The sequence below is a fragment of the Trichechus manatus genome, unplaced genomic scaffold, assembly GCF_000243295.1.
Source record: "Trichechus manatus latirostris isolate Lorelei unplaced genomic scaffold, TriManLat1.0 scaffold00136, whole genome shotgun sequence".
In the NCBI taxonomy this organism is placed as follows: domain Eukaryota; kingdom Metazoa; phylum Chordata; class Mammalia; order Sirenia; family Trichechidae; genus Trichechus; species Trichechus manatus.
Genome location: NW_004444072.1, coordinates 558,563 through 575,495, shown reverse-complemented (window position 1 = coordinate 575,495; position 16,933 = coordinate 558,563). Strand labels below are relative to the sequence as shown.

At 44.3% G+C, this 16,933-nt stretch overlaps 1 protein-coding gene across 1 annotated transcript in view; it reads right to left on the bottom strand.

Annotated features, from left to right (window-relative positions):
* Positions 1–6,726: 6,726 nt before the first annotated feature.
* EAF1 (ELL associated factor 1) overlaps positions 6,727–16,933 on the bottom strand; it is a 25,056-nt gene continuing 14,849 nt past the window's right edge. Inside the window, exons 5-6 of the mRNA XM_004385263.2 lie at positions 13,977–14,207; positions 6,727–10,509 (exon numbers count right to left, since the gene is read on the bottom strand). Coding sequence (XP_004385320.1) covers positions 10,463–10,509; positions 13,977–14,207 — 278 coding nt within the window. The 3' untranslated portion in view covers positions 6,727–10,462. The remainder of the gene's footprint in view (positions 10,510–13,976; positions 14,208–16,933) is intronic.

Below are 16,933 nucleotides of genomic sequence, written 5' to 3'. Positions count from 1 at the left end.
CTTGGAGCGAACATTTTGGAAGACTGCTCATACCCAGAAGCTCTTGGTTGATTCTAATAGGTCTATTTGGAGAGGTCACTCTGATAGGTCACTGTTGATCATGAGAGATGTGGCATTGTTCGTGAATAAAGCAGAGGATTTTGGTTCACACAGATCTGGATTTGAAGCCTGGCTCTGTCACTAAGTTGCTGTTTAATTATCCTGGATGATTTACTTAATTTCCCTGAGTCTCTGTTTCCTCATCTATAGAATGAAAGTAACAGTACCTGATTTCAGCGTTGTGGGGAACTCTAAAGGAGCCCTGGTTGCTCAGTGGTTAAGCACTTGACTGCTAACGGAAAGGTCGGTGGTTTGAACCCATCAGCCATGCCACAGGAGAAAGATGTGGCAGTCTGCTCCTGTAAAGATTACATCCTTGGAAACCCTATGATGCAGTTCTACTCTGCACTATAGGGTTGCTATGAGTCAGAATCAACTTGATGGCAATGGGTTTGGGGAATTATAGAGATAATATGGTTAAAGTAAGGAGCCCTGGTGGCTCAGTGGTTAAAGCAATCAACTGCTAACTGAAAGGTCAGTGGTTCAAAACCATTAGAGGCTCCATGGGAGAAAGAAGTGGCAGTCTGCTTCCGTAGAGATTTACAGCCTTGGAAACCCTATGGGGTCGCTATGAGTTGAAATCTACTGGATGGCAGTGGGTTTATGGTTAAAGTTTCTGACACCTAGAAATTGCTTAGGAAGTGTTGGATTTTATCTGTCATTATCATCATTTAGTGGCTCAGGCTTAATCATTCACCTCTTTGGGGACCTCAGAATATTTTTTCTCCCTTTGAGGCAGATCGCATGAGTTTGCTTTGATAGCTGTTTGGACCACAGCCTTATGGCAAAGCAGTCATAAAAAGCAGTGGTTCTCAGACTCTGCTGCACGTTAGCTCATCTGATAAATACCACCAGGGATGAACCTGTAGTCCAGCAAAATTAGGTTTACTGACTTGTAGTACATCAGTAGGAGTACCTGGGTGGTGCAAATGGTTAAGTGCTCGAGTACTAGCTGAAAGGTTGGTGGTTCAAACCTACCACCCAGCGGCACCTCAGAAAACAGGCCTGGCGATCTGCTTCTGAAAGGTTATAGCCTTGAAAATCCCATGGAGCAGTTCTACTCTGCACACATGGGTCACCATGAGTTGGAATCGACTCAATAGCAATTAACAACAACAACAGTACACCAGTTACCATCAAGTCGACCCATGGGTATCAGAGTAGAACTGTACTCCATAGGATTTTCAATGGTTAATTTTTTGGAACTAGATCGCCAGGGCTTTCTTCCAAGGTGCTTATGGGTGGACTTGAACCTCCAACCTCTCAGTTAGCAGCTGAGTGTGTTAACCGTTTGCACCGCTTAGAGACTCCTGATTTGCAGCAGGGAGACTACATACCAGAGGAACAATGGGTATCTCATCAAGGCAGACAAGCTTATTACAGGGAGAGATGGAGTTCCAGTTGAGTGTAAATGAAGCAGCATTGTGATGGGCTCCAAGCACAGCGGGGCTGTGTGTAAAGGGGTCACCATCAGGCCTGGACTGTGAAGTGGACCCAGGGTCCTGTTTCCTTGGAAACTACAAAGTTAAGATAAACATGGGATGTTGTGTCTGAACACCCGTATCTGAGGCTCTGTAGCTAGGCTGAAAATTGACACTGCTTCTCTGTGTCAAAGCGACTTACACAGCTCAGATCGTCCAGGCAAGACTGGAATGTTCTCTTCTCACTGATGTGACTCCAAACTGCAAAGTTCTGACAGCGTATGATTTTAGTCACAAGGCTTCCCTCAGTGGTTTCTGCTCAGGTGGCAGGAGTGTGAAAGCAAGCCTGGGGCTGTCGTCAGTAAGAAAGCAGTAGTCACTCAAAGAAAGGGTTATGATGACCCTTTACAGCTGCAGTGGTGACCTCGGGAGAAGTATCGCTTCCTGGTGACTTTGCAGCAGGCTTCATCTCTGTCTGCTACCGCAGCCCGATGAATGGCGGGGCCCAGAGCTGACTTTCACCCTCTGAGGCCTGGACTGGGTTTGACTCTTTCACCAGTAACAGCGGCCCTAGCTCTGCTCACTGACACCCAAGGATATAGCCTGTCACTGGGAACGTCCCAGCCAGCCCAGAAGCACTCCCTCAATAACTAGGGAGCTTTGGCGATGGGCACTGGTCCCAGGACTCTTTTCTATCCACCTGTAAAGCTGTTTGAGTGATACATTTGTAAGCAAAGCAAGTCCTTTAAAGATGGGTTACAAACTAGTAGGACCAGGTTTCTGAGCGTCTCTTGGGACAGACACACAAGGCCCCCATCACTTTAATCCGGGCACAGAGGGCACATCTGGGTAAACTGCTGAAGAACCTCCAAACCTCACTGTGACTAATGGGTCAGCCTCTGCCCAATGCCTACCTTCCTGGAGCCGTCCTGCCCCATCCCTCCCCACAGTAGAGTGAGTCAATTTAAATTTGAAATGAAACTCAGGCTTTCCACTTACATAGGAACAATGAGCTCACAGATCAAGGACCTTGGTGACTCACCCAGGAGATCTTCACACTTGAGCAAGCCACAGGCACCACCCAAGGGGCCAGAGCCTCCAGGAGCATGGTCTGTTCTCCTGATCTTCATGTGTGGCTGTTCTGAGAGGGAGCTCCAAGTCTCCCAGAAGCGATGGGCTAAAGGCTACCCACCTCCTCTCATTCACCCCTACCTGAGAAATAGAACCAACACTGGCTTTATCAGAGGAACTTTCTCTCCGGGGCTCACCCTGAGTTCTTTTCAGCCCCAAACAGTTGACTTTTAGAGTAAAGCAACTCTACAAGAAACACTACCGTACTAAATGAAAAAAAAAACCAAGAAACAAAACTGACTTTTCCCCTGCCCACTGTGCTCCTTAAGGAGCCCTGGCAGCACAATGGTTAAAGTGCTCAGCTGCTAACTGAAAGGTCAGTGGTTCGAACCCACCAGCCAGTCCAGGGGAGAAAGATGTGGCAGTCTGCTTCTGTAAAGATTACAGCCTAGGAAACCCTATAGAGCCGTTCTACCCTGCCCTATAGGGTCGCTGAGTTGGAACCCACTCAAGGGCAACAGGTTGTTCCCTTGCCCCACCAACTAATCCCTTTATAGAAATGAAAAGGGGCCACATATGAACACTGAAATTCTTATGCTGAGACACTAGTATCTCAACGGTTTCATTTGGGGTTATTTTGGCCTCTTCCCTGGTGGTGCAGTCGTTAAGCATTCGGCTGCTAACCAAAAGGTCAGCAGTTTGAATCCACCAGCCACTCCTTGGAAACCCTATGGGGCAGTACTACTCTGTCCTATACTGTCACTGAGTAGGAATCGACTCGACAGCAATGGATTTGGTTTGGGTGAGTCTGACCCCTTAATTTCTTCAAAGACAATGAGTAAGCCCCCTCACCTCGCCCAAGCTCTTCTATATTTTGGTCTTTGATGTTCCAACCCGTGAACAGTACCATACTCCATTGTATGCCCTGGCCCCAGTTACCCTCAGCCCTTCATCACCCTAGGACAGGAAGTTGAAGACAGTCATCATGGTAAGGGATCATCACTGAGGCTCACCAAGGGAGACCTTTTTGCTCAGGGGCAGTGTTCTCACAATCACCTAAACGGCCTGTCAAAAAGATTCTTGGGTCCCATCCCAGAGTTTTTGACTCAATAGGTCTGGGGTAAGGCCTGAGAATATGCATTTCTAACAAGCTTCCAGGGGATGCTGATGTTGCTGGTCTGTGGAGATGTCTCATGTGAGTGAGAACAATGACAGAGGACTAGATTCAAAGGACACAGGGAGGAAAGGTGGGTGGCTTTTGATACTCTTCCATTAAAGAAGTGGAGTCAATGTCCCCTCCTCTTGAATCTGCGTGGGCTATTGACTGCCTTAATCAACAGAATCTAGGGGCTGTGATGCTATGCAACTTGCCAGGCTAAGTCATAAAATGCTATACAGCTTCTTGGAACACTTGTTTCAGGGGAAGCCAGAATCATGTAAGAAGGCCAGCTACCCCGAGACTGCCATGCTGGAGAGGGCCCCGGTGGTGTTACCAGGGGAGTGCAGGGGGTGTGGACTGCACTGGGTGACACTGTCAGAGGGGGTGATATCAAAATGACGGTCTACGAAATTTTTTTGCAGTGTTTCAGCAGAAATTTATTATTTTTTATAAAAATACCCCTGTAGTTAGTTATAACGACATTTTTCATAAGCCCAGCTTACGAAATATACCTACAAGGTTGAAACTCTATGCTAATTTACTTTTTGAACCTTTTAATGCACTTGGGTCAGAGCTGTTATTCTTACCCAATTACAATGATGCTTCGAATCACGTGGTTTGTTGGCACTTGCCACAAGCCCGTGCTGCTGTTTTCATTGCTGCCGGTGTTTTTATAGTCACTGATTTTGTCAAATTTTCTGGTGTTTTAGCTACAATACTGTGGTAATTAGTATTTGTAAAGGTGTATCAATAACTTTTTTGAGAATGAAGTAGTAATTAAAGGAAAAGAAGGAGTGATATATGGGAATTATGATTTACGAGTAACATTAATACAGAACACATTACTAAGCATTCTGTACGGTCTGGTATGGGAAGCGGTCCATGGCGGGGGGTGGTGACATGAGTTACTGCACTGGGTGACACCAACCCTAGTGACACCACTGGAGGCCCTATGTAGGCACCCTGGTCGACAGTTCCAGATGAGCCTGCTTCCAGCCATCCACCCCACAAGATGCCAGAAATGTGAGCAAAGCCAGCTTGGACCCTCCAGCCCAGCCCATCGGCCAGCCGAGTAACACTGAGTGACCTCAGCTGAAGCCACAAGGAACAGACTTGCCCAGTCAAGCTCAGTCCAATTTCCTAACAGACTCCATAAGACAAAATAAAACGGTTGTTCTTTTAATCCACTAAGGTTTGGAGGTAGTTTGTTATTTAGCAATAGGTAACTGGAATAGCGTTCTTGCAGCTCCATGGGAGAAAGATATGGCAGTCTGCTTCCGTAAAGATTACAGCCTTAGAAACTCTATGTGGCAGTTCTACTCTGTCCTATAGGGTCACTATGAATCATAATTAACTCAAGGACAACAGATTTAGATCGGTTTTGGCCAAGCCAAGAGGAGCCATTGGCTTGGCTTTGGCGCCCTCTTTAGGAACCATGAACAACTCCCACTGGGACTTTTTTTATGTGGCCAGAGCCTGGAGATACCTTGGAGATTATGACCCAGTGTTCTCAACTGTGTTGGAGACATGGGATATGTGCATGTAGTAGATGGATCACATTAATAGTCCCAATTCCTCTCATACCCCTGTATCCACCCCCTGTCCAATGTAACTTTGCAACTCCTCCCATCAATTGGTAGAGTATATTTCCCCACCTCTTGATTCTGAACTAGGCCTTGTGTCTTGATTTGGCCAAGGGGTGGTTAGCAGTTATGAACAGAAGCATATCCGTTTTTTCGCTCTCATTCTGGCACCTCTGCCTTTGCCATGAGAACATGCCCAGGCTAGCTTGCCAGAGGATGAAACACAGTGAGCTGATCTGATTGTCCCCAGTTGTCCTAGCCAAGGCCCCCTAATCAGCTAAACCTCAGGCAACTGCTGGTCACGTGGTGGGGGCCCAGCCAAGACCAGAACTGTCCAGCCAAGTCCAGTCTAAATGGCTACTGCACAGACTTGTGAGCGAATTAAATGCTTATTGTTCTAAGCCACTGAATTTTAGAATGGTTTGTTACATATCATTGTAGTGGCAATAGCTAACAAAATAGATAAAACTTTCCAGGTGATGAATGCACCACCACCACTTTCCAGGTGAGATGCCTGGTTCGAGTCTAACCCCTATCTCCACCTGAGGGAATAGAAGCCAGGTGCAGAATAAGGAGCAGAGGACAGACCAGGCAGGTCTTATTATTCCTAGCCTAGTTCTCTTAACATGTAATTTTACTAAGAACAAATTTATTAATCACCCATTAGGTGAAAGACACAGGAGAATTAAAGAACAGGGTCACAACTCTTTAGGAGTTCACGGTCTAGCAGGGGCCAATGCCACAGGTAGATGTGAGCATTGCTCTATCAGTGGTACAGAAGGAAGCAGGATAGGATCACTTCCAGTCAATCAGGGGTCAGAGGGGTGTGTGTGTGCATGGCCTTCCAGGTAGAAGGAATTTGGTGAGCTAAGATGACTGAGAAAGCTGGAAAATGAATAAGGAAGACCGTAGAATAATTGATGCCTTTGAGTTATGGTGTTGGTGAAGAATATTGAATATACCATGCACTGCCAGAAGGATGAACAAGTCTATCTTGGAAGAAGTACAGTCAGAGTGCTCCCTGGAAGTGAGGATGGAGAGATGTCGTCTCACGTACTTTGGACAAGTTATTAGAAGGGACCAGTCCCTGAAGACGGACATCATGCTTGCTAAGGTAGAGGGTCAGCTAAAAAGAGGAAGACGCTCAATAAGATGGACTGACACAGCGGCTGTTAACAATGGATTCAAATATATCAACAGCTGTGAGGATGGCGCAGGACCAGGCAGTGTTTCATTCTGTTGTACACAGGGTTGCTATGAGTCAGAACGACTTGACGGCACCTAACAACAACAGGTGACGGCGGTTAAGCACTCGACTACTAGCCAAAAGGTGGCAGTCTGAACCCACCCAGAGGCATCTTGGCAGACAGGCCTGGAGATCTGCTTCCAAAAGGTCACAGCCTTGAAAACCCTACTGAGCAGTTCTACTCTGCACACATAGGGTTCTTATGCGTTGGAATCTATTTGATGGCAACTAACAACAAGAAGATGATGGTAGGATTTATGTCGAGGGATTCAGTTTAATCCTTGCGGAGTTCTCAGACCCAAAGCTAAGCCTGCCTTTCCAGACCAAGTAAAATGGCCCCAGGTGCCATGTGGCTTGCTGAAATCATCCTTCAGTTTCTAAGTTTGCACCTTTTAAAACTGAATTGTTCTTCATAATTATCATAAACACCACATCACAAAGGAAGCAATTTAGTTAGTTAATCTGGCTTATGGACAAAGGGTTCTTAAAAGAACTCTCCATTTCTCATTGATTTTTAGTGACAGTAAGAAAATAAAAACTACCAAGACATTACGTGTATTGCTGACCTTCATTTTTTACTTAAATACAATGACCTTTTAAGAGAATAAACCAAAAAAAACTTTAAACAGCAAATATTTTACATAAATGTAAACATGCATACCTACTTCATGATCTTAAAATCATTAAAGAACAAGACAATAAAACCAAGACAGAATTAACAGGAGCAATGAAAACACACATTTCATAATGCTTCAATTGCTCTTATCTTCCAACCTACTGGTTAAGGCCTGAGTTTTGAGAATCCTAACACACACAGACACACAGACACACACAGACACACACACAGACAGACACACACAGACACACACACACACAGACACAGACACACACAGACACAGACACACACACACACACACACACACAGACACACACAGACACACACTGAATCAGCTTCTCAAACAGGGAAGTAAGGATTTTGGAATTTTCAAGTTTTCCCACCACCAAAGCACATAGAAATTCATACCAAACATAGAAAAAATGCTTCTTCTACAGAAATAAAGGAGTTAATGAGTGGCATCATTACAGATCTCTAGTTTATTTGTATTGTTTCTCCAAAGCATGTCTTTACTGTGGCTTGCCATGGGGCCTTGGATAATTCAGACTTAAGTCTCCACACCTCACCTACATGACCCACAGAATGGCAAACGTTGTATAGAGAAAATAAAAAGGGAAATTTAATAACTGAATTAGAGAATTCAAAATCATGAAAATCAGCATGGATGGTTTTCAGCTGTCTCCAAATGCCAGGAATTTCTCATCTCTGTCTTCTGTACTCTACCATTAGTTTTCGCTGCCTCCTCCCCCACCAGGCTATAAGCATTTTAATGTCTATTCCTGTGGACACCCCAGTTCTGGGACAGAGATGAGAATGACAGTCCCTGCTTTTAAGGAGTTCCCACCAACTAGAGTTCAAGCAAGAGGAAGGTCAGTAAATGCATACTGGGCACTCCATATCAGTTGAAAGAAAAAGAGGAAGAATCCATGAGGATGGCACCTACAGAACCTCAGGAGTGGAGTTTGGAGGGGCGAGGAGGAGGAGGGTAAAGGGGAGGTTCATGGAGGCTGAGGGAGCAGGCACAGGGCAGGAAGAACAAGACGTCCAATTTGGCTGGCACAAGGATACTGATGAAAAGCAGTTTGTGAGGCCAAATTCTTGATTTCCAAGGAGAAAAGATTCCTTACTCTGGTGGGTAAAGCTGGGGCTGGGGGCAAAGGGAACCACTGACAGCTCTGCGCAGAGACCCACGCTGGAGCTGTGCTGGAGTGCCGGACAGGATGGATGAGGGTGGAGAGGGTCTGAGCACGAAGAGCCTGACTCACCAAGGCCAGAGCTGCACACAGACACTTCCTATACAAACAAACATCTTGACCCAACATAACAAAATCCACAGTTCTGTCTATATAAATCAAGACTATGGGAGAGAAGAGGAAAAATAAAAAAAGGCTTAAATAGATATGTTTAGTTCAAGTTCCTAAAACCTGCCCCAGCTTGAGTAAGTTAAGAGCAATGAAACAATTCCCACATCCAGTAACAATTCAAGTCTCTCAGTCATGACCTTCAACTTCCCTGAGCTGTCATCATTACCAAGGAATTATAAATCAATTATCAATTCATCATAAATAAGTTCCTACATACCATTAAATCCACTGACAGCTCATGATGAGCTGAGAACCCACCACAGGGTATGAGGGGTACCTCTGACCTCCACTTGGGTTGAGTGGTGTGAGTGTGCTGCTGGACGATGGGTCCCCTGGCTCCTTGCCCATGTGTCCAGCACCCTGAGTCAGTCACTTTGCAGATGAAGCATACTCAATGCTCTACTTCACCCGCATAGATGCGACTCTCACCTAAAGCTCCCACCATGGACCATCAATTTCCTTCCTCAGTCCAGACTGCTTCCTTCCCACAGCTGGGGACGGAGGGCCATCAAGTGGAGGAACCCGACGAAGTAAAATCATTTTTAATGCCGTGATGCCCACTGAACCAAAGTAGATGGAAATTTCTCAGGACACATTCATTCAAACTACAGAAATGGGCTACTCCACACTAATTACAGGATGATTTATCACACATTCACTCAGTATGGAACATTTACTAGTGACCAGGTTCCTGCAACAGATTCATTCGGAAACTGCATACTGCAAAAGGCAATCTTGGGACTTTCTTCTAGTTGTCTATAAAAATACAAATTCATCTGGGAGGCAGGCACAATCAGTGGTAAAATAGTATGAAGAGAAACACCTTATCAGAGAATGTGCTCGTTTCATATTGCAGAACTCCTACTATCTAGATTCTGGTTTTTGGAAAACTTGGAAACTTACTGTTGGTTCAGTTGTTCAGAGAGGTTTCTTCACTTCACCTCTCCTCACTCCCTACAGCTCCCCTCCCTAAAATCCACTGAATGAAGGACACTTAGTATGGCTCTACATGGAAAGAAAGCCCCAATTTATCGAGTCACACAAGTCAGTCCAACGGCTGCTGGTCTGATTTGTTTACCCAGCCTCAGACATTTAGGGACTATCTAGATCTAAATTGAGCTGGAAGTACTCAACACTTTTGTCTTTTGGAACCCAGTAAAAGCTCCAATGTACATTTAAAGTCCCAGCAGAAGAATCTCTGATTCCAACAAATGAGATTCAAGGGAGACAGCAGTTGAGAAAAGCCTGGAGAATGGGCAGGAAACCTGCCACACACCAGCTGTGTGCTTCCCTTTCCTGTTTGTAAACGAGGGGGCTGAACTAGCAGGTCTCCAGGGTTCAGCCCAGCTGACACTCTAGGACTCAGGCTTGAAGTCCAGTTCTACACAGGATTGTCAGGCTGGGTCAGGCAAAACTTACCACTTTGCGTCAACAATTTACAGTGGTTTTAACATACCGCTATGCCGCAATTTGAGGTTTCTCTCCCTCTCCTACACCTCAAAGACTGTGTTTCATTTCACTGGTAGAGACCACGTGGCCAAACTGGTGGCTGCTGAGGTTGAAAACTGAATCGCTGGCCTGGTGAAGACACAGCCTCTGAGTAACCTAGACCAGTGCATAATTATCTGTTTTTCATTAACAAGGTTAGCCAAATCAGAATATAATTGTTAGTTCTTCTGTAGATCTAAAACTTTGAAACATGAGATTGTTCAAAAAGTACATGAGAAAATCACCCATCACCTCTAAGTTAAGGACTTGAATATCTGAGCGCTCCAGAGCCTCAGACTCCTACTACAGTCACTGCTCCACAACGTTTTCCTCTTGGCAATGGACTCCGTGCTAAAGTAGCCTGGTCTTGCAGCATATTTGTGCACCAAAAAAGTAGATTTCGAAAGATCCGGCTCTAGTCATCACTGTCACTGCCAGATTCACTCAACTGCAAGTCATTTCCTACAAAAGAAAAGAGAAACCAAAAGCACAGAGCTTAAAAACGATTTCCTCATGACTCTTTGGTTAATTGCCTTGGCTAATCAACTTAATTATGGGGGAAAATCAATTTGGCTTAGTGAAAAAAACTGATGCAGTCAACATTTTAAAATAAATGCCATTTTTAGTATCTTTAAAGCACAACAATACTGCCAACTGGGATAGAGAAGGGGAGGGGGAGGCTACACGGCTTTTACATGTGTTAATAAATAGCAAGAAATCATTTATAAATAACTGAGTCATTGTTTAATAGAACTGTTCACATTAAGTTGCTTTATAAAAGCTAGAAGACACCAACTTGGGCCTCCTATGAAGGAAGCTGAATACTATTTACACCAGTCATGTGCTAATCCAATGTCCCCATGGTACACCTCTGTCCAGGACAGACATATCATTTTAAATCTCCAGTCTGAACGAACGGGCTTTGAAAAGCCTCAGATTTTTGCTTAGTGTGTAGAATTTAGAAGTCAATTATACACTCGACATGTCAATCTAATCTAATAATAAGAGTGACAGGACCCCAGCTGATAGCACTGGAATAAAACAAAAGTGAACTGCTGTGTTCTGGGTTGCTAATCTCTAGGCCAGCTCTTCTCAGTTTGTTTTGAGGACTCTGGGGGACCCTAAGATACTTTTAGGGGTCCGATTCCCAGGTCCTCCCTTTTCCTACTACATACGTGTGTGATGCCGGATTTTCTTCATATATTTCAACCTACACAACTTATCACAACAGATTGAATGCAGAACCAGATGTAAAAATCCAGCTTTCCATTAAGCCAGACATTATAAAGAGACTTGCAAAATTTTAAGGCAATGTTACTCTTTTTACTGATTTTTTTTTTAATTTGGAAAAGTTATTTTCATAATGTTATTTTTGTTAACATGCAATAGGTTTATTATTCTTTTTTAAATGAATTATTGAGTACTTTAAATATCTCACTTTTAATTTCTAATATGGCAAATATTGATAGTTATAAGCCACATACACAAAAGCTCTTTAGTTCCTCGATAATTTCTGAGTATAAAGTTTGAACCCACCCAGCCACTCCACAGGAGAAAGGCCTGGTATTTTTGTTTGCACAGGTAGTCCCTGACTTATGACGGGGTTCCATTCCAACAACTCCATTGTACATCAGTTCTGACATAAGTCAAATACCTTAATTTTTTTGGTTTTCATTATCATCTTTTCTTATCAGTATCTTTATAAATTTGATCTTTATTTGTCTTTGAGATTTGGAAACCCTGAATCTAAGAATGGCAACATCAGCAAATTATGTGCTGCCAACACTCTGTGTAGTACATATTACTAACAATAAGATGTACCAAAAAAAAAAAAAAGCACAGTCATTAAGTGTGGTTCGTCCTAACTCGAATATGTCATTAAGTCAGGGACTACCTGTACCTTTTTAAGGAACAGAGAAGCAGGGATTCATTTTAAGTTATTTATGAATTGCTACTGAATCTGCCAATTTACTATTTACCGAAGGTTCAATGTGCTGACTTAAGAATGGTTGCTGAACTGACACTTGCGTGTTGTCATTTTATTCTACTGTCACATGGGTGGCTAGGAGTTGAAACTGATTTGATAGCACCTAAGAATAACAAAGAAGTCCTGAAGTCAAAATATTTGAGAATTGTGGCTCTAGACTCGACTCAACAGCTACAGGGTCGCCATGCATTGGAATCTAGACTCAGTAAAGGTGATGAGGGCATGGCAACAGCTGGTAACCCCCAATCAACTAATTTGGGCATGATCCCTTATAGAGTAATATGATATACATGTGAGTTAACACATCAGTGTGACTGGAGTTAAAAATCCCTTTGAAATTTTTTGTTACATTTGCAGATTTGTTTTTTGGGGGATGAGATTTTGATCCAGGTTTCCATTCAAGAACACAACTAATATCATTATCAATCTTCTTTTCTACTTTCATGCCAGGGTTTGGCAAATTTGGGCAATTTACTAATTTCAGGATTTATAAACTGATTCTGGTTGAAAATCCTGGTTTAAGTAATGCAAGTGCTTAAGGCACTGGTAGGTAGATCATCCCCACTGTGCTGCTCTTTCCTCTTTCTTTTTAGAAGGGAATAATCGAGCAATGACTGCTTTACTCAAGCACACAGGCCTCTTGCATTGTTCCCTTCCAACCTTGTCTCCCTCCAAGATCTCCTATGCTAGGAAGGCAAGCAAAACACCTCCAAAATACCACCAATCCTAAGGCGAAATGAAGAACTGAGTTAAAGCCACAGTAGATATCTGATACTTGTCCACTACAAACACCAAATTCCCAATGTGAAACTTACTATCTATCCTCATCCAACTGAGAAGAGCATCAAAATGTATCCTGAATCTGGGACCAGTGTTGAGTTCACTCAGGTGAAGAACACAGCCTAGAGCAGTGGTTCTCAAGTGGGGGTGATCTTGCCCTTCAGGAGACATTTTGCAATGCCTTGAGTGGTTAAGCGTTTGGCTGCTAACCAAAAGGCTGACAGTTAGAAACCCCAGCTGCTCCTTGGAAACCCTATGGGGCAGTTCTAATCTGTCCTATAGGGTCACTATGAGTCAGAATTGACTCAACGGCAACTTTTTTTTTTTTTTAAAGAGACATTTTTGGTTGACACAAATGGGAGGAGAGTGCTACTGTCTTCAGGTGGGTAGAGGCCAGGGATACTCTTAAGCATCTGACAATGCACAGGACAAGAAAGAATTACCCATCCCAATACGTCCATGGTTGAGAAACCTTAGGCTACAGTAGGAGCAGGGTCACCTAGGTCAGCTTCCCATTGTTGCTGTCATACGTTTCTCAAAGGAAGTTACCCCAAGGGAGAATATTCACCAGGGTTTCAGAGAGTGAAGAGTGTAAAACATTGGCACCCTCTCCACCTCCAAAGACATTTTTGTTTTTCTCTGCTTTAGTCTCAAGTGTATTAAAAGCCAGCCAGACATCACAATATCTTCAGGTTTTCCCCTTGCCAGAGAGGCTGGTAAGTCCCCAAATATACACTGATGGCAAAGTTTCCCAAGTCTGTGGGCCATCTGGAGACACCAGGTTCTTGGAATTGTGTAAAGGACCTAGGGAGTGCGGGGGGCGGGGGGGGAGCTATGTGGGGTCAGGTATCACCCCTAAAGCCTGGTGGTAAATGCAGAGTCAAAGAGCCTAGCTATTCAAGTTTCAGCATTTTCCAGAATTCACAAAACTCAGTTTGTGACAGTGGGGAGTAGGGAAAAGAAAGAATAGACTTTTAGTTTTATGTGTCCCTTTTTCACTGTTTGGTGATTCACTCCTTTCTGCTCCAAATTATCTTTGCTAAGACCCTTTCTTACACTTTAGCTATCTTCAGGTTTACACACTCCAACATAAGGTAAAGAGAAGCTGATCTTTAGGCCTGACATGCCACCCAACTGGGTCACAGAAGGACAGCACACTTACTGAGGGTGTTCATTAGCTGGTTGCTGCCTTGAGGCCGGCTGGTCCCGTTGGCGACGGCGGGCCTGCTGTTGTAGGCCTGCTGGTGTGAAGGCTGTGGAGGGGAGGCTGGTGCATCGTCCTCACCTCCGCTGCTGGAGCTGTCATCATCGCTTCCGGAGGAGCTCTCGGAGTCTGAGGAGCTGCTCCCACTGCTGCTCATCTGTTCAATAATGTCGACTTCGGCCCTCAGCTCTGGAACAAAATGACACACACAAATGTCAGCACAGCAACCATTCTTTAGGCAGCACATTGAATCTTCAGTAAATAGTAAACTGGCAAATCCCATAGCAATAATGAATAACTTAAAATGAACCCCTACTTCTCAATTCCTTAAAAAGATAACAAACGGTACAAATGGATACATAGGTAGATATGTAAGCTGAGCAGGGGTGGTAGGGCATATGAAGCACACCCATGCACATATACATGTGTACATGCTGTAAGCATACCCACGTATGCAATAGTGTGCTCAAGAGACACAGTCATGAAAACTTCTTAGCCGTAACCATACACCTCCCAGGACTGATACTGGACTTGAAGGCTACGGACCATAGTGTCGGGTAACATCTAGGTCATTTGACACATCATAATCCATTTAGACATTGTTCTACATCCTACCTTGGTGAGTAGCCATCTAAGATACAGTAATTGGTCTCTTCCCATCCAGAACAAAGAAGAGCTCAGTAAACCAAAGACTCGGAAACAATTATTCTAAAGGACTAGTGACCACATGAACCACAGCCTCCACTAGCCTGAGACCCAAAGTACTAGCTGGTTCCCGGCTACCACTACCAACTGCTCTGACCAGGTCCACAATTGGTCACAGACAGAGTGGGAGAGAAACGTAGAACAAAATTCAACCCGATAAATAAAACCAGACTTATGGGTCTGATAGAGACTGGTGGAACTCCCAAGACTATGGCCCTTAGACACCCTTCAAACTTGGAACTGTAATCACTTCCTGTGATCACATTACAGCCATACAATAAACAGGCCTATATAACACTAGTGAGGAATGTACACCTCAGAAGAATCAACTATACGAGGCCTAAAGGACAGCATTTGCCCAAAAGCAAAGTTCAGAAGGACGGTAGGGGCAGGAAAGCTGGGTGAATGGACACGGGGAACCCATGCAAGAAGAGGGGAGAGTGCTGACACAATCAGGGGTTTGCAACCAATGTTGCGAAACAAGCTGTGTATAAATTGTTGACTGGGAAGCTAAATTGCTCTGTAACCGTCACCTAACCAACAATAAAATGTTCAAAAAATAAACAATGTAAAAATTAAAAAAAAAAAAACCAAAAGTACCAAAACCAACAACCAAAAAAAAAAAACCTGTCTCCAGAGAGACAATAAAATTATTAAATTCACCCATAATACCCAAAAAATAAACTGTTTCAAGATGACAGTTCTGTGTAAGAAATAAGTCTATTTTCCATTTATCTACTTTAAAAAAAAAAAAAAAAAAAAAAAAAAAGATGAGACTTCCGGCAAAATGGTGCTCTAGGCAGAAGCACCACGCCGTCCCTCAACAGCAAAGATCCGAGAAACTAAGCCGAACAGAGAAAAGCCGCACAGAGAAAACAACAATCCTGAAACCCTAAACCATCAAATGAAGAGATAAAGAACTCAGCCAAGCACCAAATGGAGTGAGAAAACTGACAGAGAATGGAGAGCGAGGAGAGATTCATGCAGAGGTCCCCTATCAGCTAACGCAGCATGGATCCACCATCTTGGACTCCTATTGGAGACCAGCAAAGAGGGGGTACGAGAAAGCAGCTTCACGGAGCTTCCAGCGGGAGACAAAACCACCAGTAATTTGCGATATACACTTTCCCACCCCCCACCCTTCTTCACCCCTACTTGGCCTCCTCTGCTTCCCGGGGCCACAATCTCTTGCCCGGGAAGCACCGGCTGCTTGGATTCCATCCTCCCACACTGGCCGGCTCTCTGAGTGCCATTTATTGGCTGCTGGTGTTGCTTTTTTCTGCTTCTTTTGATTTCTTCCTTACTTCTCACCACCTCCCCCTCCTTTTGCTCAAATACGTGGCTCCATGTGCCATCTATGCTTCTTCCTGAGGGGCTGCGGAGCTCTGTTCAACTGTGGAGCTCCTTCCCGGTCTGCGATGCCGCATTGGTGGGATCCCGGGGCTTTTGTTTGTTTGGGGTTGTTTGTTACCTTTCTTTTCCTTTTCTTGAGTTGGGAGCCCATTCTGGCTGGGCAGTGCAGTGCGGCTTGTAGCCTACCCCTTCGGCTTGCGCAGACGTGCAGAGGGATCCCTGAGAGCATTTCTTTTTTCGATGGTTTTTTTTTTTCTTCTGTTTTTTTTTGGGGGCTTTTCTTGTTTTTCTTTTTTTCTTTAATAGTTTTGTTTTCTTTTCCCTTTTTGTCTTTCTTCATTGCTCAGTTTCTCATTTCTCTATATCTTCCTTCTCTTTCTGTTCCCTGAATACCTGGCGTTATATACCTCTACGCCTTCTAGCCAGGCTGCACAGCAACACCTGAGAACAACTTCCCCAGACCTCATAGCCGCAGCGGTGGGATCCCTGGGAACTTTGCTGTTCTTTTGCCTTTCCAATTTTTATTTATTCACTTTCCTTTTCTTTTTTTTCTTCCTCCTCCCCTTTTTGTTTTTCTCCATTTTACTGTCTCTCATCTCTCCACTCCAACAGCAAGCTCCCCTAGCATTCTTTTTTGTTTGTTTGTATGTTTTTTGCTCCTGTTCCTCTCTCCTCTCTCCCATATCCATCTTAGCTCCACACATAAAAATCTCCCCGCTACATCCTGCCTACCTGCACCGTGCGCTTGGCATCGCATCGCCAAGCAGCACAGGCGTGGCCTGCTGGAACCTGCTCGGCACTGACTGCCGGCCCGCCCTGGTGGCTGTAGTAAGTGCCACAAACAACCCGTCCCAGTG